This window comes from Arachis duranensis, chromosome 1, assembly GCF_000817695.3.
Source record: "Arachis duranensis cultivar V14167 chromosome 1, aradu.V14167.gnm2.J7QH, whole genome shotgun sequence".
NCBI lineage: Eukaryota > Viridiplantae > Streptophyta > Magnoliopsida > Fabales > Fabaceae > Arachis > Arachis duranensis.
Window position 1 is genome coordinate 91,581,875 of NC_029772.3, and position 25,757 is coordinate 91,607,631.

At 33.2% G+C, this 25,757-nt stretch overlaps 6 protein-coding genes across 6 annotated transcripts; 3 read left to right on the forward strand and 3 right to left on the reverse strand.

Annotated features, from left to right (window-relative positions):
* The first annotated feature begins 350 nt into the window (after positions 1-350).
* Positions 351-1,107, forward strand: LOC107459312 (UPF0057 membrane protein At4g30660). Its single transcript, XM_016077525.3, has 2 exons — positions 351-525; positions 837-1,107. The coding sequence occupies exons 1-2, from the start codon at positions 436-438 to the stop codon at positions 972-974; spliced, it is 228 nt and encodes a 75-aa protein (XP_015933011.1). The 5' UTR covers positions 351-435; the 3' UTR covers positions 975-1,107.
* Positions 1,108-2,153: 1,046 nt separating this feature from the next.
* LOC107460632 (probable F-box protein At4g22060) lies at positions 2,154-3,269 on the reverse strand. Its single transcript, XM_016079028.1, has one exon. The coding sequence runs from the start codon at positions 3,267-3,269 to the stop codon at positions 2,154-2,156; it is 1,116 nt and encodes a 371-aa protein (XP_015934514.1).
* Positions 3,270-4,932: 1,663 nt separating this feature from the next.
* On the forward strand, positions 4,933-7,328 carry LOC107459277 (uncharacterized). The gene is made up of 3 exons (XM_016077502.3): positions 4,933-5,282; positions 5,444-5,856; positions 6,416-7,328. The coding sequence occupies exons 1-3, from the start codon at positions 5,147-5,149 to the stop codon at positions 7,085-7,087; spliced, it is 1,221 nt and encodes a 406-aa protein (XP_015932988.1). The 5' UTR covers positions 4,933-5,146; the 3' UTR covers positions 7,088-7,328.
* A 627-nt stretch (positions 7,329-7,955) lies between these two features.
* Positions 7,956-10,872, reverse strand: LOC107459286 (uncharacterized). The gene is made up of 4 exons (XM_016077510.3): positions 9,812-10,872; positions 8,949-9,019; positions 8,463-8,859; positions 7,956-8,354 (listed from the first exon to the last, which is right to left on the reverse strand). Exons 1-4 carry the CDS (start codon positions 9,929-9,931, stop codon positions 8,160-8,162), a joined length of 783 nt encoding a protein of 260 aa, XP_015932996.1. The 5' UTR covers positions 9,932-10,872; the 3' UTR covers positions 7,956-8,159.
* Positions 10,873-16,991: 6,119 nt separating this feature from the next.
* On the forward strand, positions 16,992-21,113 carry LOC107459298 (nucleoid-associated protein At4g30620, chloroplastic). The gene is made up of 7 exons (XM_016077516.3): positions 16,992-17,190; positions 17,747-17,901; positions 19,869-19,969; positions 20,069-20,108; positions 20,243-20,314; positions 20,634-20,690; positions 20,787-21,113. Exons 1-7 carry the CDS (start codon positions 17,100-17,102, stop codon positions 20,859-20,861), a joined length of 591 nt encoding a protein of 196 aa, XP_015933002.1. The 5' UTR covers positions 16,992-17,099; the 3' UTR covers positions 20,862-21,113.
* A 189-nt stretch (positions 21,114-21,302) lies between these two features.
* Positions 21,303-25,154, reverse strand: LOC107459269 (serine carboxypeptidase 24). The gene is made up of 9 exons (XM_016077494.3): positions 24,867-25,154; positions 23,722-23,829; positions 22,967-23,062; positions 22,772-22,864; positions 22,600-22,682; positions 22,128-22,525; positions 21,941-22,036; positions 21,672-21,780; positions 21,303-21,569 (listed from the first exon to the last, which is right to left on the reverse strand). Exons 1-9 carry the CDS (start codon positions 25,117-25,119, stop codon positions 21,426-21,428), a joined length of 1,380 nt encoding a protein of 459 aa, XP_015932980.1. The 5' UTR covers positions 25,120-25,154; the 3' UTR covers positions 21,303-21,425.
* Positions 25,155-25,757: the final 603 nt, after the last annotated feature.

The window sequence follows — 25,757 nt, forward strand, 5'->3', positions numbered from 1 at the left end:
TTAAATTCTTAATTATAAAGACTAATTTAAAAATAATGTATTCACATGTATTATTCTAAAAAAATTTATTAATATTTTTTTGAGCGACTAATCTATCAAAAATACAAATATTGAGAGATTTATTTATCCCTTTATTCTTAAATTTATATTTTATATTAATTTTAAAATTCTCCAAATATAGATTTTGGATTTGGACGTGTACGAATCTAATCTTTCAAAAGTTCCATTGGCCTTTGAAGGCCTTTGTAGACATTTTCCATTTAATTTAATAATAATATAAACAAACCATGAATCTCCACGTGTAACACGTGGCATCTTGGATCTTGGTTGATATAACTTAAACTTAGTAGTATCAAATAACAACCAACAGTTTCCATTCCAAAACCCCAATCCATTCAACCAAGAAGAAGAGAAGCTTATCAGAGTCAGAGGAAAATGCCAACCCGATGTGAAATTTGCTGCGAGATTTTGATCGCCATCTTGCTCCCTCCACTCGGTGTTTGCTTCCGCCATGGTTGCTGCAGTGTATGTCTCCATTTCTCACTCTCGCCACATCTTTTCTCTTTGGATCTGGACTTCTAGGATCAGATAATAACACCCTTTTACTTATTTTCACTGTTTTTGTAGTAAATTTCTCTTTTTTTTTCTTCTGGGTATCATTGTTTTTATCTCTTTTTGATCTAGCTACTTGAAAGTAGTTATTTTTCAGTTAAATGGGAATTTTTTTTCAGTTGGTATAATATTTGATCAATCTGGAGTTGTATGCTACCATTACTCTATTGGTTGTGTGTGTTTCCCTTGTAGATTTATTGATAGTGGATGCATATTTTTTGCAGGTTGAATTCATCATCTGCTTGCTGTTGACTATTCTAGGGTATATCCCTGGGATAATTTATGCACTTTATGCCATTGTCTTTGTTGATCGTGATCAGTACTTTGATGAGTATAGGCGCCCTCTCTATGCACAATACTAGCACCAATTAATGTGGGGTTGTGTCCCCTTGTTCCCTTTATGTACCCTTGTGTTGCATCTCAATCTGAAATGGAACTACACTAAATTTGTTTTTATCTATATATCATTTATGTGAGAACAAGCTTTTTATTCAAGTTATAATGTTTGACACTGTTATTCAGTTTGCTATGATGTTCTTCAAATTAGAAGTAAAAAAGAAAAGGTGATTACTTGTAACACATAATACACAGATTTCTACCAAAAAGGACCAGAATAGATTACTTGGAGGAAAGAAAAAAGACAAAGTATTTGATAGAGTTCTCTATGAGAACTTCATTGGATGGAGCTCTCTAAAATATTTATGAATTTCCCCCATCTCACTATCCTATATTCACTTATTGGCAACAAAATTTTAAGGAATTTATTAACAACCTGTGAGGGCGATTCATGCACTCCCACAGAGCACCTCCACCACCATAAGTCCATCATGGACGATTCTTGGAATTGAATGGGATAGTATCTTGTGATTCTGGTGTTGGTTATAGGTGCTGATCAGATCAACAATTTTTTAGAACTCTGTGGATGGGGATTGAATATAATGTCTTAGTAATTTGTTAGGTGTTATTGATTTTTCCCAATTTAATATTTGGCTTGTTGAAAGGTGAAATGATATTTGAGATTCCAAGATTCCAAGCTCATTTGAATCGGAGTCTGTTGAGAAAATTTGCAAGCAGATATAATCTTGGGAAATTTAAAATTCTCAATTTTTTTAAGTAACTTTTTCTTTTTTTCCTCTCCTAGACCTATCATGATGTTTTACACTGGGAGAAATTATTTTTCTTACTATTCTTATACCAAGAACTGAAATTTTCTGTGACTTGTGAGGTAGAATTCGGTGTTGCAGATTTGATTTGTGGGAATTGATTAGGGAAAATTAGGTGCTAAATTTGTAAATAGAATAAGAAAATTTAGAGGGTGAAATTGCGAATATAAAAAATAATACTGTAATGTGTCATATGCACTGAAAAAAAAGCTAGTGAATCTGAAGTTCTTAACATGATTCTTTGAATTGTCAAAGAAGAAACAAACAAAATTAATTACAAAAGAACCATATCATTCTAAATGACAAATCCTAAATTACAATGTAATAACAAAGATAAGGGTGGATATCAGATATAGGCATATAGCATAATCGAACATTTTATGCATGCAAGTTATTACAATTCTGTGGAACTGGAACTACCCAAATTGGTGGAGGATCAATCCTATCTGCACATTGTATGAGGCTCTTAACATATTTCTCTTGAAGATTAAAAACACCCCAATCATGCCCACCATACATGTAGTCCAAATTCATCTCTTCCCATCTATCATCTGTGAAGTAGATTGAATTTGCTTCACACCCCAAACAAGCTTTAGCATCCATTGATACAGATTCATTAGCACCCAAGAACAGAATTTTATCATGTAAAGATTTCATCTTTTTCCACTTCTTGTCTTCAATATCAAGCTTATAAACAGTAAAATATTTTGTTCTATAAGGACAAATCAATGGTTGTGTATCTTCAGAGGATAAAAGATCTCCTTCTTCTACTACCAACCCATCATCATTAACAAAATTCCCAATAAACCTTTTTACCAGCAGGATATCTTCCCCAGATACCACCAAATACAAATTTGTTGAGAAGTTATCTCCAAAATATGGTTTCTCCTCTTCATAATTCACTTCCATAGTTGGTGTTAAAAAAATCCATCTTGTAGGAACTGGCCCAGAAATATTCCAAACTTCAATAGAACCATCTTGTGTCAAGGCATAAAGATGGTTGTTGCTGAACACAATATCACAATAAGATTGTCTATCATTAGAGAGTTCAACCCAAGTTGTAGAGTTGCAATAAGCAATCTTATAGTTGCAACCATATATAATAGCAAGAGTGTAGCTTGAAGGAGAGGAATAACACATCAAGATTGCTTTGGCTATGAAGGTTTTCCTTAAGTGTTCAGCAAAGTAAGAATATGTGAGAGGGTGCAAGAATGAAAGGGGAAGAGGTGGTAAGTTAATGGTAGTAGAAGAAGAAGGATTTAGAAGGAATGGAACTCCATTCTGATCCAAAAATCCAATCCAACCATGAGAAGAACCAATACACCATGCTCCAACATGATCCTTCAACATGTTCTTCCACTCATAACGCTTCTTCTCTGCTAAATTGAAGATGCTTCGGTCAACAGTTATAGGATCATCATCATCATCAATAAGGTGTGTTTGTTGAATGCTTGGAAGAATGGCATAGGGAACTGAGAGAGAAAGAGAAGCCATTGAAGTGTGAGTAGTATTTTTTGTTCTTTTCTTGACACGGTTTGATTCTATGGAAAAAAACTGAGGGTTAAACTTTAAATAGACTCAGGTATCTACATTAAAATAGGAAACTAATATCTTATTAAAATTTAAAATCTCATTAAATAAGATAAAATATTGTTAAAGATTCAGCACGTAAATAATATAGGAGAAAGAATTGAGTAGTCTTAACTCTAAGGATTAAAATTGTTAATTTAATTTAATATTAAAAAAAGCTGATTTCTCCAACATCCCAAATAATTAAGAGCAATAAATATTCCTTTTAGTTAGCATCAGTTAATGTTATATCATTAATAAATTAAAAAAAATAATATTTAAACCCAATAATTTATATTTTCTTATATTTTTTTAAATATTAATTAAAATTAAAAATATATTACACATTAATTCTCATACTAAAATATCTTTTTAATTAACTGAAAAAAGATTAAAATATCTTTTTGAGTATATTACAAACGGACTAAGATCTTTTTTTCAATATATATATAAAAAAAAAACACAATCTTTTAGGATTAGTTTCTAAACAAACCAAAATACTCTTTTAAGTTAAAGGTCGTTGAATTATATTAAGAATTTTTAATTTGAATATAAAAAGATAAAATCATATATTTTAAAATCTACACCTAAATGGTTGAATACCGTTAAAGATTAAATAAATTTCGTCTGCTTTATAAAAAAATCATATATTTTAAAATCTACACCTAAAAAGTTACTTTACTCTTCTAAAGATAACAATTATCCTTTTTAGTTGGCAACAATCAAAATTGAACGTGTAATCAATTAAAATTACAAAATTGAACATTTATTGCTATATAATCAATAAGTAAATAAATTAAATTTAAATTCACTAATTTATAATTTTACTCTAAATATTAATTAAATTTAAAAACATATCATATATTAACCAATTAAAATATCATTTTAATTAATTTGAAAAGACAAATATTCTTTGAGTAATATTATAAAGCGAATAAATTATAATAAAAAATTTGTGAAAACTCAATTGCAATCAATTCCAATTTCACGTAAAGTTGATAATTAAGAGCTGTTGGATAAAAATTTAGTCAAATCATTAAAATTATTTAACCACTCTCAACTATCAACTTCACATGAAGTTAATTACACTTGAGTTTTCACCTAAAAAATTCTAAATATAATAATAAAATAATAATATTATATCACATTGTATGATTTAAATTGAATTGAATCAATTTTAATATAAATCTTTTAAAATCAACTCTAAATATCTAATAACTCATACATTCAAACATTATTAATTAATCATATAAGCTTATTTTAATATTTTTAAATTAAACCTAAAAGATTTCTTATTTTTTTAAGAATTAATTATAAGAGCATTTTAATCTGTTAAATATTAAAACATATCATTTTAAATACAACTTAATTTAAGTTTAAATTACTAAAATATCTCTTTAAAATTAACTACTATATATTTGTATTTATATTTTATATATTAACATATATTTAATTGATTCGATGATTGATTTTTTTTTTAAATATAGGATTATTACAAGATTTGCATAATTTCAAAAAGTGATATACTTGTCAATTTAATCCAATAAATAATAACGGTTATGATTTTGGTAATTGGGAAGATGAAAGAGTAGCATGTGAAAGAGGGAAAAAGTTTGGACCTTGGAAGCATCATGATTTTCGATTCATATATACGATTCTGATAGAGTTAGAGTCATGATGAGAACACTAATTGAATCAATGCAGAATCAGAATCAAAATCAGCAATCACATTTTCCTAACCCTCCTTAAAATCCAGATTTCCAAACTCAACTGCTTCTTCAACCCACAACTCATTCTCCTCCATGGACTTCAACCACCGAGCTATTGGGGTTACGCCGCCGCCGCCGCCGCCGCCAACGACGCAGTCTTTATACACGGCCTTCCCTCCTCCCCCTCCTTCTCCGGCCATTGCCGTCTACTCCGACCGATTGTTGCGAGGTAAAGTTTCAGTCTTTTTCTTTATTCAATAACGCCTCCTTTCTATGCGTTTGTGTTTATATTCTCGTTCTAGGTAGCATGTTGATTCTAAAGGAAGCTCCTTTTTCGCGTTAGAAACGTAAAAAAGTTTGCTTTTTTTTTGAAACTGTTTTCTATTTAAGGTGAGTTTCTAAACATGGTTTCAATGCCGCTGACCAATGCGGTTGCCGGAGACTCCATGCGGGAACTGGAGAAGGCGCAGATACGGCGAGAAATGATTGCCAGCGGCGTTGCACGGAGGATTCAGCTTGAAGCTGAGGTGAGGAGGGAGCTCGCCTTGGAAGCATTGTTGGGAATTCTTCCAATGCAGAGAGGAAATCTGAGTGAATCAGTGCAGCTGCGGCCACCACCACCGCCCCCGCCACCGCCACCGCGTCGATCCTTGGTTGAGGAGAGAGTGGCAATGAGTTTGAATAACCCTTTTAATAGTACATTTGCCCCACCAAAATCACAACAGTTGCAGCAACTAATGGCTCCTGTGAAGATAGAGCCTTGTCTTGAAGAGACTAGCAAGAAGGATAAAGTGATCATACTGGTAAGTGTGGACTAAATACCCCATCTGTTATATACTTATATCTCACTTTTCATTTTGTGTTTGATGTGAACAAGGTTGCTTGCATTTATCATACCTTTCTTATTCAAGTCAAGAATAAACTTTTCAATGGTGTGTTTGTTTGTTTTGGTGGAAATTTTCATGAATAAACTATATGTATAAAATTACACCTTGTGTTCATCATGAAAACTTCCATATCAATTTAGCCCCAACCAAATGTACCCTTATTGTATTCGGATAAGTGTGCTGGCTTAGTTGACTAACTAGTCAATTAATGGTTTCTAGATTTTATGTCAGCTGGAAAATATGCCAGTAATTAAATTGTGGTGCAAAAGTGAAAAGTTGAAAGTCTATGTTAAAAGGGGGTTTGACATGTTAAAAAATGGTTATGGCTGGTGCTTATAATTTCTCAAGTTGAAGAGGTGATAAAACTAAACAATCTAGCTCATGAGTGCTGATTATTCAAGGTTAGTTCTATGTATTTGGTGATGAAGCTCTTAATTGACGAATGAACATGTTACTTTTGATTATCCCATTGCAGGGCAAGCCAAACCCAGCTCTCCATTCCGGAAAGCAGAAAGCTGTAATACCCCGGCTTGATGAGCATCGTAAACCCAAGGAAGTGTGGAGTTGTGCGCTATGTCAGGTTAGTGCTCCAAATCAGGGAGTCTTTAGTGCACATCTTCAGGGTAGGAAGCACAAGGCCAAGGAAGCATCACTGAGACAACAGAACAATAGTAAGAGCACCGACACGTCAGCGTCGTCAAAGAGAAGAAAGTCTAATGAGTTTACTGCCTCCATTGCTGCCACAATATCAAGGTCAAACGCAGAAGCAGATCAGCAGGTGAAGAATCTAAATATGGTTGATACAGCTAGAGTAGAATCTAAAAAAGAGGAGCAGCCTGAGCAGAACAGGCAAAATATAGAATCTCTGAAGAATAAGAATGGTACAACAACCACCATTGGTGATCAAGCGGAGAGAAGAAATGCATTAAAGAAAATACACGCGAAATTTTGGTGTGAAACGTGTCAGGTTGGAGTTTGGGCAGAAGCTGTGATGGAAGACCACTTGAAAGGGAAAAAGCACCTGAACCAAATGAAGAAACTTGGCACAAACCATTCGAGTTCCGCATCTTCCGACATCACAAGAAGCTCCTGTCAATTTGATCAAAGATTACAACAGAATAGCCAAAGTTCACAGTTTGTTCAGTGATGAATGGAGAGAGTGGGAGAAGAACTCTAACCACATCCAAGGTGCTGCAAAATTTGAAGTTGCAAAGGTTTACTTGTATGGTATCCATGTCATTTTGTATATTATTAAGTTCTTACTAACTCGGTAATGTAATTGGAACTTGGATCACTACAGATGATTTGGTTCAGGGAAACGGTACATGACATTAACGTATTGGTACTAAGTAAAATACTCTTTCCTTGTTTTTGCAATTATCTTTCAAGTTGGAACACCACCAAAAAAAGCTCATTTTCTTCCGGAAAGTAAAAAAGGTAGAAATTAACTGTTACAAACTTGATCAAGAGGCTTGAAACTTGGTAGTTGGAGTTAACAAGGGACTCCACTCTCTGCTGTATTTGGACGTTAGCATCTAAATGTACAAGAGAGTAAACGTTCAATGTACAAATTCCAAAGTGTTCTAAATGCTGCCTCAGCCATGTGAACAAGCCATGCTATTCCGGGATTTCTAAGCAACTTCATGATTGTGCCTAAACGCCAACATCATAGCCTTTATTGCATCAAATTAAGGTAAGGCCCTTTGTTAAGCATAATGAGACCAAGACAGTTACTAGGGTGGAATTTGATTTGAGAAATAACTTCTTATCTGAACTAGAAAGGACAGAAACAATGAGATGGCAATCTCTCACATTGTTTATTTTCACGTTCAGTAATTGCTTAAAATCCCCATTATGTATCTGCTGTAACACTCTACTTTGTAAGTACTGCCATTACTTTAAAAATTACCCAAAGGATCAGTTTTAACTTTTTAAGTGCTTAAAAACACCATTTACACACCAAGTGGTTCCAAATCCAGTCTTGGCCTATTTGCAATGTGAAGACTGAAGAATGATTTCTGAGAATAACTTCTCCATTTCATCTAATATTATATATATATATTTTAACACATGATCCTGTATGCTATCTTTTATCTTTACAAAATGAAGCATAAAACTAGAAATGTTTTTTTGTTGAATGTAACCAAATATGCTACATATAAAGGAAGACTAAACATTCCAAAGGGTAGGAATTCAGCCTAGCATTATTATTCTTAAGATCAAACCCTTAATGCCACCTGGTCTTGCCATGAAATCTTCCTCTTCCCTGTTCTGTTCGATCCGTCACCAATGTTTCTACAGGCTGAAAGCATGATATCATTCTGCTGCTCGTCGCCTACAACTCGTTGCGTACTTCTCTTTGGTTCTTCAATTATCATGGGCTCACTGTTGTCCTGTAATTCCTCCTCTTCTCTCTGCACATCATTAAAAGAGAGAAAAAAAAAAGATGAAACTATTAGTCTGCAAGAATCAAACATGGAAGGGGACTTGTAACTTAAACAAAGCATGTGCAAATTAGTTACCGAAATTTGGTTCAGGTCGAAAAATGGAGTCATATTTTTCTTTGAGGCTTCCTTCCCATTGTGAATCCTATCTTTATGATTCAAGTCAAGCACCGGCGCAGTTGCAGGAGCGTGGAAAGAAGCAACTTTTCTACTTAAAGTCCTAGCATTCTGGTTCAAATCAAACACATGGCATGTTTTTGGCAATGAGACTTCAACCCCGTTGGAAACCCTTTCTTTCGGGTTCATCGGAGAAGCATTTGCGAGACGCGAAGTGGATTCCTTCCTATTGTAATTCCTTCCCTTAGGGATAACTGGAGCTTGCATTTTGACCTTTTGTGTCTGCAAAACTACTTGCTTTTGTTGAGGCTTTGGTGAAGGGTTCTTCAGTAAGTATTTGTAACGTTTCCTCAAAAAGCTGCAATTGCAAGTGTTGTTGCTGAGTATATATACAAAACAGCAAGAAATGAAAAACCACTACCACTCAGAGGCAATACAACACATTACCGGACTTCAGCTGATAGTATCAATTTTTTCTGTTTTGTGGCCTCCAATTTCCTCTTCATAGCTTCTGTGTCCTGAACATATTAAGAATATAATATGTATGAGAATAATTTTACAAGAAAGTTTTCAAGATTATTCTATGAAAAATAAATCTTGTAGGGCAATTAAAAAAGAGACTAGCATGAGAAAAGGTGAAAAACAAACACAACAACTATCTAAATTATTTTGACAAAATTAAGCAAATTCAGTTTCAAAAAGAGGAAACCAGTAAACAATTAATAAGGTCAAGATTATGTAAGCTCAAAGTCCATATAGAAAAACATGGTATTTGATCAAACGAAACGAAAGCAAATTAAGCTTAAGGACCACCCCAACCCAAAAAAAAAAACAAACAAAGGGGAAGAAAATGAACATGTTCCAATAGCTTTAAGGAATGAGACAAGAACATACTGCTACATAAGACTTTTTTACATTTTTACACTGTTTACAAAAATACTCTGAATTTTTGCATATGGGAATTAAAGACTAAGTATACCAAAAATCTTGGTTTTGTAGGAATTTGAAGGAGGGGGTAACCAAACTAAGATATATATATCAAGTTAAAAACACATAACCCCATCAAATCAGAAAAACAGGTTTAGTCTAAACAAATTATTCAAACAAGCAAAATAAAAACAAAAGATAGATAGATAGACGGTTCCTTTTAATGTTCCCTCCAACAAAAACCTAAAATTCCCAACACAAAACCACCCTAAACCTAAATTAACCAAAGGCCACACAAGGATACCAAACGAAACACCAGATCTAACGAAAACCCACAATTTAAATTTCCAATTTTTGGAAAAGGTTAAAGGAAAAGATGTCACCTTTTGCAGGTCCTCATAGTCCTGCAAGAGACTCTGGTGCCTCAACCTGGTCCTCTGATCCTGAAACACATCATAACGAGAAGACTCCATAGGTACAACAACCCCTTTCATCTTCTTCATCAGATCAAGGAAGAGAAGACCGAGATACAGCTACAAACAAAAGATGAAAAGCAGAAAGAGAGAAAGAAGATAGGGGCGGTGGTGGGTGATAATGAAGATGATGATGGACAGAGAAATTAAAAGGAGAGAGAAGATGAAGAAGAAAAGAGGGCAAAAGAAAGAGAAAGATGGGAAAGAGGCACAAGAGAGAAGAGGGTGGGAACAGGTAAGAAGGTTCTCGCTTTCCCTGTTTTCTCTGTGAAAATCTCTGACCAAGACAAAGAACCCCAAAAAGCCCACATAACTCGGTGAAAAAAAAAATTGATCTTTTGGAAGACCAGTGATGAAGATGGGATTTTTTTGGGGTCTTGCAGAAGGGCAATTCGGGGAACATAGTTTGATGAGAGAGAAAGAGTTGAGTGTGTGAGTGAGAAAGAAAGAAAGCCATGTTGTATTGTGTAAGGTGGGTTTGGTTGGAGGACATTTGAACACATCTAAACTTCTCTTTCTTTTCCTTTCTCCTTTTGTTTTCTCATTCTTTCTCTCTTTCTTTATTTGTTTTTATGTTTTCTTTTTTCAAAACATAAATTTTGGTCCAGCTGGGCCATTGATGAGAGAGAAAGTTTGTGTTTTTGATGGGAGAGAGGTGGATGCGTGGAGTTTCCATGTTTCTTCTCTCATTTGTTGTTGTTGGCCTCTGTGTAGAGAGAGAAAGACATGAGGAATGGGTCAGACAGAGATAGATAGAAAGAGAAAGAAAGAAATTTTGAAGAAATTAAAGATTAGGGGGCTGGAAGAAATAATTAAAAGAAATAAAGGATGATGAGGTAAAATGAAATTGGCAAAAATAAATGGGATGATGCTGTTTTTCTCTGCTTATTCTGTAGCAGTTGTTAGTTGGTTAGAACCTTATTTTTAGGCTTTTGTAGGGTTTGAATTATGAGTGCTTTGTTTGGTCTGTGAATTGAAACTCTCATGGTGGTGGCCTTTATTAATGATTAACAAAGATGCCTTTCACTTCACACTATCATATTCTATATTTATATGTGGAAAATGTGCATTTACCTGCTTACCCTTTTCCCCTGCTTTTCCCACCCTCATAAAAAACCAATATGCCTTCTTTTCATGATGAAGTGGATCAAGTAAAGAAGAAAAAATGATGGAAGACATTTTGGCAGTTGCTCCATTATTTTGTGGTAGTGATCCGGAAAAGGAGGGATATAGATAGAGGCTAATGACCAAATTTGCCCCCACACTTTAAAGTTTGTGAATGGATGGATTTGGTATTTTAGTAATAACACAGCTATATGAACCTGATTACCTGAATCACAGTCACTATCTTATTACTTATACCTCTTAATATATTATAATAAATGTGCTGCACCATGTTGGTGAATGGAATTGGAAAGATGCTATGGCATGCCATGCTAGCAGCACCTACTTTGTGAGGAGTAAGAGTGACAACAGCCTAGCTATACCTAATTGCCGCTACTGATATTACTGTTAATTGAAAGCTCCATCAGCATTCACCATTCTCTTGAAAAAACTAATGGCTTATGGAATGCAATGATGTATGGTGGGGGCAATTTGGTTGGTGTTTCTTACTCTTAACCTCATGTAGTGGTACAAAACGTGAAGCCAATCAAAACCAAACCATACTTCTTTCTACCCACCATAGCCATGGGTATGGTAAAGGCTTTGGCAGAGTCCTATACTGCTATTGTATTGTAAAATAATAGACAGATTCTGGTATGTGAACTCAGAACAGCAGTTAAGGTTAAAAAACATAAAGCTGCTAGTTAAGGTGCCTCTTGATGTTGGAGCCTATTATTATTATTTTTTTTTTTAAATCAATTGTCGGTCACTTGTTTGATTGTTTCACACATCTCTCTCTCTCTTCCTGTGAAGGGTGTAATGAATAAATAAGAGAAGAGTCCAAGTCCATCTGCTTAATGGGGACCCCTATCTCTTTGCAATTACTACTAGTACTGAAATTAAAGTTCATTTCATTTTCTTTAAGCAGAGGTTGTGTTAATTTGGAATTGGCAGGGTTGTGATGTACCATGGTTGGTTAATTGGTTAATTGGTATTCTCAGGTCCTATTCAATGGTCATGGTCAACAAGGGAAGCTCAAATCCAGCTTCAAAATCTACTGTGATATCATTATAAATACTTATCCAATTGGCTGGTTTGCTTTTCTTTGCAGAATTTAAGAAAAGCTTGACTTCATAACATGGGTACTTGTATATTTATAAAAAAATAAAAAGAAAAAGAAAAAGAAAAGAAAAACTACCGGATGAAGTCAATAAAATTGTGTTAGTGATAAAGAAATGTACAATAATGTTGTAATATTACAAGTTTATTAATCTTTAGATTTATCTATAAAATCATTTTTCATATACTAGATTATTATAAGTAATTGAGGTAATAAATATAAAAAATAAATCTAAAAATAAGAAATACTTATAAACAGGTAATTTTAGATTAAAAAAATATATCAAAATCACATTTAGGATAATAATAAATTTTTAAGCGATAGATATTCTAAAATAATAGTAAAAAATGTAATAAGATAGTACGTGTTTTAAAATATTTTTAAGTTGGATTGATAAATTTTTAAGGAAAAAAAAGGGGTAAAACACACCATTAAATCAAACCTAACTCAATTACACAATTCATCTAAATAAAAAAGCGTTACATGAATCGCTCTAATTACCTCTCGATGTAAATCGAATGAGTCACACTCGATTTAGCTGCTCTCATAGTAAATCAAATGACCCAAATTCGAATTAATAAGGACACATGCAAATCGAAACAGCCTAATTCGATTTATGCATGCATGCATCTTGTCCTAATAAATCGAATCAATATAGCTCGATTTAGCCATGTAAGTACGCCTATAATAATTCGAAACAACCTGTTTTGCTTTACACATGATTTGCTGCACATAGTAATTCAAATTGGGTTGTTTCGAATTATATACAATGTGTGCCCATGGTAATTCGAATTAGACTCATCGATTTACTACGAGTATCCCCATAAATAGAATTCGAATTGAGCTCGTTCGAATCACAAATCAAAAGTCTTGCCCCACCAAATTCCAGAAAAACCTCAGCCCAAACACTCCAATATTTGAAAAATCTGTTGATGGGGGATAATTCAGACCGTCTTTATCGTTTGGATGAAGTTGTCCATATTGATGATATCATCAATGAAGAGGTTAGCGCATACATTTTCTTTAAAAATAGTATTAAATGTTTTACCCTTTTTTTCTCTTTTAACGCTAGTCATTATTTATAATTGTTAAACTAGATAGAGTAGTTAGATTAGTGACTTAATAATTTCTAGAGGTTTGACGGAGTAAGTTCTAATTTGAATAGTAATTATAAATAAGTAGAAGAATATGAGTAGTGAATATAATGTGTAGTGAAATTTAGTTAGAATAAAAGTAGTGATTGGAATCTATATTGTGATTTGGGTTGTTATTAAAGAAAGTATGGGTATTGACTTGCTGTTTTATTTAGAATTCAAGTGATGTAGATTAAGTCAAAAATTTTATTAATATTAAATTTATTTTTATTGAGCCCAATTTGATTAATATATGATTTTATTTTGTGTTTGTACCCGTAACATTATTTGGTTGCGTTTATGGTATTCTTTGGATTAAGAGATGTATTAGTTGATATTGTTATATAAATATGTTTTGATGTGGTCCTAAGAGACAATTTGTTATGTTATTTATGCAATCTCACCGATGTATCACGAGCATGAGACGGCAACAGCGTATGCGTCTAGATGAGAAAGTCGTTCCGTACTTATAAATGGCTAGTTTATACCATTTTGCGAGGCTAAACAAGACTTGGTTTAGGTTGGATAAGTTGTTGGTGAGTGCATTCATGGAGCGATGGCGTCCGAAAACGCACACATTTCATATGTCGTTCGGAAAGTGCACGATTACACTGCAGGACGTGGCGTACCAGTTAGGACTGCTGATCAATGTACATTACGTCAGTGGATGCCTGACGGAGTTTGAGCAATACATCGAGGGTGGTTGCCCAACTTAGGTGTGGTTAGATGAGCTGTTGGGTATTTTGCCTCCTGCAAACTACATTGACAAGTTTACGGTGAGATGCAGGTGGTTGCAGGCAGTCTTCCTAATGGCGCCGACGACGCCACTGTAGAAGGTATGTCCGAGCCTATATCATGATACTTTTAGTAACTCAGCTATTTGGCGATAAGTCCGGTACTTGCCTGCACATTCGGTGGCTGTCATATGTAGCCAGGCTTGAGGATATGGGTGGGTACAGTTGGGGATCAGCTACTCTGTCATGGTTATACCGATGCATGTACTGCGTGGCGAACAGAAATATTGTGAAGTTAGCCGGTCCATTGCAGCTACTTTAGTCATGGATCTTCTGGCGTTCCCTAGTTTCAAGCTTACTGGATATGATACCGTTGGTTGGCCTTTGGCCTCAATTTAGTGTTCTATTTATGTGTTTATTTATCACAATTTTTGGTGTTTTCATTTAGTGATAACGTGTGTTTGGGGTGTAGGTGGTCAGGTCACAACCCGACTGCGAGCGAGAAGGGACCTCGAGTTGCTCATTGAAGTCTTAGGATAGATCTCCCATATGTTGGAAATGTGAGTATTTTGTCAAGGCTAAATAGTTTATCTATTATGATAGAGAACACTGTATATTTAATGATGACGTTTCAAACTATTTCTATTCACGTATCACTTGGATGTTGTATAGCTCTCATGATGTAGTTCAGGTGGTGCATCTAGAGATACTAGAGCCTCGACATTCGACGTTGTGGAAGTGCGTGACAATGTTGATATATTTTATTATCATAGAGTAGCACCAGATATATCGGGTTTTACCACAGTTTGGTGGAGTACATCCTCTACTACAATCTGCACTCGATATCGATTTCTTGATGGCGAAAGATAGTAGAGGTGGTGATAAGTGGTTCCCACATAACTTGTAATTCCCATAACATCTCAGGGGTCATGACCTGGGAAAACTGTCGACGACAATGGAACAGAACTTCCAAATCTTCGTCACTCCCAATGACAAACGAATCATATTTCACATCATCCCGCAAAACTGAAATTGGAATTCTATAAAATAACTTCTCAACCCGTTTCATGCTTTGCAATCCCAGTTTTTGGATTATAGAATTCAGAAACTCAGTAAAACTCGTTGAAAGTTTCAGAAAAATACTAAGAGGATCCTCATCAGTAAACTTAATTCCAAAACATATTTTTTTCTTAATCGATCCTCTATAGTGCACCAATACTAGAAAATTATCCTTATTGGCCATTGTGTTTTACTCTCATACGGAATTCATGTTCGCATCATATTTATATAGGTTGGTCTCACAGTAAATCAAATAGGCCTAGTTCGATTTACATATGCATGGTAATTCGAATTAGCCCCATTCGAATTATATAAGGACAAAACCAGGGGTAAATCGAAACGGCTTGTTTCGAATTACTAGGGATCTTACATTAATGCATAAATCGACTTAGATAGATTTAATTTGCATTTTTCCATAGTAATTCGAGTTATGCTGATTCGAATTAGTATGAGAGTTGGCAAATCGAATGAGACTCATTCAATTTATATAAAAACGTGCTAATGGGAGATCCATGTAACATTTTTTTTATTTGAGTGAATGATGTAATATTGAGTTAGGTTTGGTTTAATTGTGCGTTTTATCCTAAAATAAGTAATAATTAGTTTTTTAAATATGTATCACATAGATTTCATTACTCTTTTTATAAGACTCTTAATATAGATAGAAAAGATAAACAGTAGGAACCTAACTAATTAGCAAAAAGATTAACAAATTATGAAAATAATAAAATTTTACATCCAACTAAAATACTTAATAAAGTATAACTAAGTTGTTATAACAATTTTTTAAATCATGCGTCTCTTTCTCCGTTTTCTTCTCCTTTTCCTCCTTCTTTCAAATTCGTGCACGCATGTTTCTCTTCTTCCTCCTCCTCCTCCTCCTCCAATGTTATGTCTTTTTTTTTTTCTTTTTCTTTTTCGTTATCATTATCACCAATAACACCAACATTTTGCAAACATTTATATTAGTTCTGATTTTTTTTTATTTCATCATTAAATAATTTTATTTTATTTCTTAATTTATTTCGGTTCATTTGTGTGTTAATTGAGGTTCACTTAATACTGCTGATAAGTATTGACCAAATTTTTTTATTTTTTAAATAATTTCGATTTATTTCTTAGTTTAATTGAGGTTCGTATGGATCAAGAAATGAATTAGATGTGTTTTTGTTGATAATTGAGTCTTTTTGACTGTTTGTTCAAAATTGAACTAATTTCGGTAAATTTGTGTGCTACTTAAGATTCACTTAATGTTGTGTTAAGTATCGACCAAGTTTTTTATTTCTTAAGTAATTTCGGTTCATTTCTTAGTTTAATTGAGATTCATTTGGATTCAAAAATTTATTTGATGTGTTTTTATTGATGATTGAATTTTTTTATTGCTTATTTAAATCTGAACTAATTGAATGGAATAGAGTGGAATATGATGCAATTAAATAAAGTGACAATGAATAATTTCATTCTTATTTGCTAAAAAACACATACAATTTATTTTTGGATTCAAATAAACTTCAATTAAACTCAGAAATAAACTGAAATTATTTAAGAAATAAAAAATTTAATGAATACTTATCAGCAGTATCAAGTAAATATCAATTAATTCACAAATAAACCAAAATTATTTAATAATAGCACTAAAAAAATCATAACTAATAAAGATGTCGGTATTATTAGTAACAAAGAAGAAGAAGAGAAGGAAGAAACTGAAAAGGAGAAGGAGAACGAAGAATGATATATTTTACGTAAATGTGCGTGTATATATGCTTGTATAATGAAAATGATTTTTGTTGAGTTTGAACCAACTTAGTTAAACTTGATTAGCAAAAATACTTAAATGTGTAGTTAAATTTTTTTTTTTTTTTTGTGTCATCACACAAAAAAGAAATACTACTGTATTTCACTGTCCAACACCCAATAAATAGAAGGAAAAAAAAAATCCCGTTTTATCCAATATCACTCCGTCACTCATCTTACAAAAGAAAAACAAAATCATCGTATCGTATCGTATCTTGTTCAAAACCCACAATTCAAGTTAATCTGGGGAACCAATGGCATCAACTGTTTCCCTAACTGCTCATTTATCAAACATACACGCACCTAATGGGCGCAGAAAGTTTTCCCCTTTATCAGCTGCACCATGTAAGTCTTCCCTTCTGTTCGTTTTCATTCCGGTTGCTTCCAAATTCGTTAAAGCTTGGAACTTTTTTCGCTTTATCTTGTTACGTGGGACCTTTCCCTGGGTTGACTGTGACACACTAGGTTACCATGAAGAGAAAGAATTGCTTAGTTTTTAGGGTTTCTTTTGTTGCATTGAGTATCCGTGTATCTTCTGCTTTCCACTTGAAGCGTTTCTAAATATTGCCCCAAAGGCCATTTCTTTTTGTAATTCTGCTGAAAATTAATTGCATATTGAATTGTTGGTTTATCATAGATTGGTTCGGACTATTATTATTCCAAGTAATTGAAAGCTGGAAATGTTCTTGGTTTTATGAATAAGAGATTTGAAGTTTGACCTAATTTTTGGAAAATATGCTGACATTTTGTAATAGATAGTTTAGATTAGACTGTAAACAAAGTAGGGAATAATGGGCAAAATTGACAAGGTGGTTTTAGCTTGAATCCATGTATCATGTATGCTTTAAATTGTGGAAAAAATTGAGTTCTTATAAGTTTTTCACCAATTGCTGTTCTATAGGTAAATTAAACTCCAATGCAAATATACTTAACATGAAGATACTATGTCGATCCGGTCGGCAAAAAGTTGGACCTGCTAGTAGAAACTTCCGAGTGTATGCCTTATTTGGAGGAAAAAAGGAGAACGACGATAAAAGTGATGACGCACCTTCTAAGGTTAGCCGATTTAGGTTTCTCTTGCTGTCGATGTTAAATGTGAACACGCGCAGGGCAACAAATTTTGCTTTTTGGTCCATATTTCCTAATTTACTTATCTGTTTACATTTTTCGCCATTCACATGCCGAAATCAAGATAATGATTATTAACTAGTTGCCAACTGGCCACATGAACATGTTCATATGACGAAAGCATAATGGGCTTTTCTTTCTTCCTTGTTTAATTTTCATCATGTTAACTAGGCTAGTAACTTTGAAATTGGGAGATATAAATGCTGTTGTTATGTTTACCCCGGAACTTTCAGAAAAGTCTGGTTAGCCAATTTAGGTTTCTCTTGCTGTTGATGTTAAATGTGAACACGCGCAGGGCGACAAATTTTGCTTTTTGATCCATATTTCCCAATTTACTTCTCTGTTTACATTTTTTGCCATTCACATGCCTAAAACAAGATAATGATTAACTAGTTGCCAACTGGCCACATGGACATGGTTATATGACGAAAGCATAATGGGCTTTTCTTTCTTCCTTGTTTAATTTTCATCGTGTTAACTAGGCTAGTAACTTCGAAATTGGGAGATATAAATGCTGTTGTTATGTTTATCCCGGAACTTTCAGAAAAGTCTGGTTAGCCAATTTAGGTTTCTCTTGCTGTCGATGCTAAACGTGAACACGTGCAGGGTGACAAATTTTGCTTTTTGCTCCATATTTCCCAATTTACTTATCTGTTTACATTTTTCGCCATTCACATCCCGAAATCAAGATAATGATTATTAACTAGTTGCCAACTGGCCACATGAACATGTTCATATGACGAAAGCATAATGGGCTTTTCTTTCTTCCTTGTTTAATTTTCATCATGTTAACTAGGCTAGTAACTTTGAAATTGGGAGATATAAATGCTGTTGTTATGTTTACCCCGGAACTTTCAGAAAAGTCTGGTTAGCCAATTTAGGTTTCTCTTGCTGTTGATGTTAAATGTGAACACGCGCAGGGCGACAAATTTTGCTTTTTGATCCATATTTCCCAATTTACTTCTCTGTTTACATTTTTTGCCATTCACATGCCTAAAACAAGATAATGATTAACTAGTTGCCAACTGGCCACATGGACATGGTTATATGACGAAAGCATAATGGGCTTTTCTTTCTTCCTTGTTTAATTTTCATCATGTTAACTAGGCTAGTAACATTGAAATTGGGAGATATAAATGCTGTTGTTATGTTTACCCCGGAACTTCCAGAAAAGTCATATGCTTTGATGGTTAGTCTTGTAGATGCATCACTGTCCCAAAGTTTTTTAACGGTTTCATGAGTGCACAAGTTAACCTTGTGGCTTGTACAATTATACTTTAAGCTGTTTAACTATCGATGAACAGAAATGGACATGAATTCACTTAAAAAAGGCCATTGTTTATGTAGTAGTGAATATTAGGGAGTGAGCAAAAAATAAGTGTAGTGGAGATGAGAATGTTGACATGAACGAGGACAGAGAAAACTACAAACAAGATGAAGGAGGTGTATCACCATCTTAGGGGGATAATATGGTGACTCACCTAAGGCGGTTTGAGAATGTGAAAAGAGTAGAGGACCAGTAGGGGCTTCGGTAAGAAATATTTGACTAAGGGTTAGAGGGAGGCCCGAAAAACAATTCTAGGGTAAACAATTAAGAAAACCTTGTTCTGAATAGTCTTATTGAAAATTGGATTTTAGATAAGTTTGATGGCTTTCGTTCTACCATGAAGTAAATTCCGAGTGGTATGGGCTTGCTTCTTCTCGCTGTGTGCATGTAGACTAATTAAAACGCTTTACTTTTACGCTTTTCTAATCTCTATTGAATTCAAAAATTGCAGAGATAGTATTTTGACTATTTTCTTTTGTTTAGTATGTTGTGTATTTTTGTAAGTCTGCTCTGACCGATCCCGATATGCAAAACTTATGGGCTTTACATTATGGTGGATTGCTTTTAGGCAGGAATTTTTGGAAACATGCAAAATCTATATGAGACTGTGAAGAAGGCGCAAATGGTTGTCCAGGTTGAAGCAGTGCGAGTGCAGAAAGAACTTGCTGCGTATGGCTTTCCTCCTAAACAAGTATAACATTTCCATCTGTTTTGAATAAAAAAAAACTTATTCACCATAGACTTTTGTGTCTTTGTTAAATTATACAGAGCAGAGTTTGATGGTTATTGTGAGGGTGAGTTGATAAAGGTATGACACGTGGTCTCTCTCTCTCTCTCTCTCACACACACACACACCCACACAGAGACACAGACTGCAGTTGAAATAACCTGCAAGTATGTTTTCATTTGTTAACTTGCCTTTTAATGAAGTTTAATTTGTAGGTAACACTATCGGGGAATCAGCAACCTGTTCGAACTGAAATCACTGAAGCTGCTATGGAATTGGGAGCAGAAGTAAGAAATTAATTGATTTGCAATTTTGTTTACTTTCCGCTGTCAAATTATATTTAACAGTAGCATATTTCTTTCATGACTATGTGGTGAAATAGGAATCAATATTTTAAAAGTAAAAACAAATATGAAGTCATTCTATATGTAAATTGTTTATTGTTTTCTGTAGCTTACATGAAGAATATTTAAGAAATTGGTAGGCTATGACCCAAATATATGAATTTGGAAAGAATTAAAAAAAAAAAAATCTATTCTAGTTAAGTATATGACCTTAAGTTCTCATGTATTTATTTTAAAAAAAAAAAATATCCTTGTGTTGCAGAAAGTATCCCTTTTAGTCACTGAGGCATATAAGGATGCACACCAAAAAAGTGTCCAGGTGAAAATCTCTATTTTAAAAAGGATGAATGGAAACTCAATTGCATTTGTTGTTTACTGAAGTGGGAAACTATGCTCTTGCTTATTATGATTGCAGGCCATGAAGGAGAGGATGAGTGATCTTGCACAGAGCCTAGGAATGCCACCAGGACTTAATGAAGGAATGAAGTGATGATTATGACATGAACCTCAATTTTGTCCACAACTATCTCACGCAGAAGAATGCTTATTTGTTATTTTACAATGATTGTAATTTGTGAATTTGCAATCTTGTTTAGTATTCATCTAAGCCCGGATATAATTTCAAATGGTGGATCTGCTATTCAATGTCCTTCTCCTTTGTCTTTGAGACTCTGTCATGATTTCAATTTTGAAAGATCAATTATCCATGATGTATCTGCAATATATTCTTGTCTTTTTTCAATGATGTTGAACTTAGGATATAGATGCAATGTCTAGCGATCTTAATTCTTAGGCAATAAGATTTGAAAAATAAAACCAATGAAAATTCTATGCTGGCTGATACACCCTCCAATTTCATGGGATAATGATGGCCACCAAGTAAATCTGAATTGCATTAAAATAACTAAAATGTGATAAATGTATGATGAAATGTTACAATTTAATGAGTAGGTGTATATTATCTGTTTAAGCAAATGAGATGGAAAAAAATATTGATATCTGATTGGTTAAAGAATGCATTGAGGTGCAGCTAAGTTAAACACTGTAACACATTTCAAGACTTTGGTAGCTTCTTCCCTGCCAAAAATGACTTGAAAAGAATGTGAGCTCTCTCTGGCTGAAACAGTGGTACTTCATGTCCAGCTCCTCTCACTGTTGCAAATGTCAGTCCATCATATACCTCTGTCCATCCACCTACCTAAATAACTCCCCAAAACATAGAAACATCAATGTGAAAATTTTATGCCTGAAAGTTTTATATGAAAGAATTATGGGTATATATGCCCAAAAATGGTTTTACCTGTCCACCTGATGAGTACCATGGATACCAAGGAGTTTTAATGGTGAGGTTGAGATGGTTGAGTGAAAACCTTGTGGCTGTAACTGGAACCACTGAATCTGTGTCCCCGCTGCATTATATACAGAAAGAAGATTGTAGCAAAACATGTTATTATACAGAAAATTCATTTTTAAAATGTTCCAATTCCATTTTATATAGTAATATAAAGAAAATGATGAGTTGTACTAATTCTCTTTATTGTACAAGTTATTAAACCATAATATATATACCTGAAAACCCATATTCTCAATCCAGCTGCAATTAACTCTTTGTATATGGGCAATATAGAAAATTCAGAGTCCTTCCAATTTTTCAGGAGCACATCACTGTTGGATCAACAAAAGGTGTATAATTTAGAAAACTTAGAAGGATTGAAGTTTGATTCTCATATGTGAAAATAAAGTCAAATAAAGAGACCTGCAAGCAGTCCATTTGTAAGGAATGTTGGTAACATTTGCATGCATTGCTTTCTGCACTTGAGGAAGATTATAATATTTCTCTGCATAATTTTCAGTACAAGGGTCATAGCCAGAAATCATATGAAACATTGTAGTCTTTAGCCTTATGCGCCTAAGAGTGCTGTTTTGTGATGCTGGGCATGTAGGAGTATAGATACTGTATTGATCAATGTTTCCAAATTCATTGTTGACTGCATAGTTCACAGCATCATTGCATTCTTGAGAAGTGTTCTGTGCTTTGAAATCACAATGTTTGATGATAGATTTGTATGAATGATCTGATATCATTGAATGGCTCCACCAATATGTCACAGTTCCAATGCTATCATGGTAGTTATCAGTCACAGCATTTCCCACCTATAGTTTTTATGTTACATGCCAAGTATATAAATAAATAATACTTAAAAAATGAAATATAAAATTTGACTTACAATGAACCCTTTGAGATTAATAATGTTGGGATGTTCTTTATTATAATCATAGATTTTCTTAGCCAACTGAGGCACATAATGACCTGAACAGAAAGCATAGTATAGCAGTGTTAGCTAGCTTCTATATATATATATATATATGAATTAAGAATCATAACTATTTTTCATGTACCTGCATAACTCTCCCCAGCAATGTAAAAGTCCCTATATTTATACTGTGGGAATCTTGACATCCATTTAACTAGAAAAATCAGTGCATCCTGAGCTGTTACAGAATTGGAATTTATTTCATCATAATTAGTGACATAGAATCTAGAAAAAGTTGACGACGACGACGGCGACATACAATTATATTGGACAAAGTTACCTGTTCTTTTGTCCCCAGAAGTTAGGAGATCAGAGCTGATATTTGTGTAAGAAAAACCAACACCAGCAGGTGATTCAAGAAACAGAATATTTGCTTCTGAACAATGCATGCAGGACCAAGTTAATTAGTTAGTTAATTAAGGCTATTGTGAAAATAATATAATTAAATGTCATTAATCTTTATTATGTATTTAGGACTTGTTTGAGTGAATTTTTAAGAAAAGATCTTTTTTTGAGTTATCTTTTTTTTAAAAGATCTTATAGAAAAGTAAAAGTAATTTTATGTTTGGTATCTCATCTAAAAAGATTTTTTTATTTATCAATTATGTTTGGGTATAACAATATAAAAGTACTTTTTGTTTATTTATTACATGAAAAACATCTTTTTTTTAAGAAAAAAAGATCTTTTAAAAAAATGTAAATTATTAAAATAGATCCTCTCTAGTGGAAAAAATACTTGAGAGAATAAAGTGTGATCATTCACCTTTAATTCTTTAAATGGGATCAAAATTAAATAAGAGAGAGAAAGGAATGAAGTGTTAGATTATATACTGGACAGCATTCAAATTTTTTTTTTCATTCGAGAGAATCTACTCTCAATTTACATCTTTTCAAAAAAGATATTTTTTATTTTTCTAGTACTTTTATTTTTACTATTAAAAATTTATCAAACATGCTAAAAAAAATCTTTTTTCATTGAAAAAAAAATATTTTTTTATCAAAATGATAGCGTTTAAACAAGCACTTAATATTTACCTTTGTTCCAAGCATATCTGTTAAGATATAAAGAAGAACCAGTTTTGTTTATCCTGAATGGTCCAATTTCCTCTGATGCCCCATATGCTACTGATGAGCAACCAGGTCCTGATCCAGTACCACAAAATTTTCTAATTTCGGATAAGTTTCTCTAAAGTGAAAAAGTAAGAGATTAATCGCTCTTAAATTAAAGTAGAGTTGCTTATAAGTTATATACAATAAAAATTATAAATCCAATGATAATTAACTTTAAGTTTAATTTTAATACATTGACAGTATAAAGCACGTACAATCATATTCGTTTTTTTAGATAACTATTTACATTATACTAACAATATATTAGAATTAAATTCAATTTAACCAAGTGAATGAGAGTATACGGATGAGATTTTTTTGTAGGGACAAAATGGAAAAGATAGTTCAATTCTCATTACTACCATTGTATTGTTCATTGTTTGTTTCTGCTTTCTAAGACAAATAATAATACAAAAAGGGTTAATAAATTATTTGTTTGGACTTTAACGGAAATGAGATGAGATTCTTCCAAATAGAGGAATATAAACGTCAGGAATAGAATAGAATAGGATAGAAGGAATAAATAAATAAATAAATAATAGTTCTCAGAATGAGTGGCGGTGCATGTTAGCAGGGAACAGTGCACATTAACTCAAAGTGCGCCAGAGCAGATAGAGAAGTCAACGGTCAACGATATATACATACATACATTGATACATACATGTGCTTCAGCCTGGCTTACTCATTATTCACCATTCAATTCGTTGAATTCAAATTATTTAATTACTATTATCATATGGTTGCTTAGTTGTTATAACTTGCATATGCTGTCATTTGATTCAACAGACATGGTTGCCAAGTTCTGTAGCATAGCATTTACAATAAAATACTTAAATTAACATCAAATAATATTTTAATTTATATGCAATTGTCTTAATCGTTAAATATAAAAATAATTGCACGTAAATTTTTAGGTAGGAATTTACTATCAGTTGTCTTTATGTGAAGTTAATAGTTAAGAATCGTTAAATTTTAATTCAATCAAATATATCAAATCATTTAACGATTCTTAACTATTAACTTCATACGAATATAATTGTACGGTGAGAATGAAGGAGATATTTATGTACCTCCATTGAGCCAGAGAAGAAGAGGTTTGTTGTTGGGAGAAGAGGGAGACTGAGTGAGCCAGTAGAAGAGTGCTCTACCATGTTTCTTGTTTACACTTACATATCCTGAGAACTGTGAGAATCTGACACGTGGCTGACCCGGAAGCTCTCTTATTCTATCTTCTTCTTGCTCTCTTGTTATTGCCATGGATGATGATGATGAACATATTGTTGCAAACACCATCATATAGAACAACATTGCCATCCTCATCATCTATCAAGGCAAATGTATGTATTCAAGGGTGTGGAATATAAATACTACTAGTACATATATATGGAACACTATATATATATATATATGTACCTCAATAATTATGATTATAATAATAAGATACACTCACAACACATGAGCGAGAGAGAGGGAGCTTAATTAGGCCATGCTTGCAACTTGCATTCTCAACGTAATTTTATATTTTTAATTTTTTTTTCAATTTTTTATCTTGATAAACAAAAACAACCAACTTATATGATATATTGACTACTACTATATAGTCATAACACTGAATAAGAAAGACAATAATGTATAGTACCTACCTCTGCAACCCTATCATTCTTAGGTCAAATATCCACTCAAAATCTTCCAACAACAACCATATAACTTGTTATTTAATCTCTTTCAATTAAAGAAGAGTCTATAATATCAGAATTAGCTAGAAAATAAAAAAAAATATACAAGAATAGAGAGAATGGAGGCAAAAATTAATCCATCATATTTCATCATCAAATAATTAAAACATAAGCCGGTTTAATTAACATATAAGACTACTAAATAACTAAATAAGTAAAAATTAATAATACTTTTAATTCAAGAAGAAGAATCAATATTTTTTAAATTGAAAAAATTGATAAAAT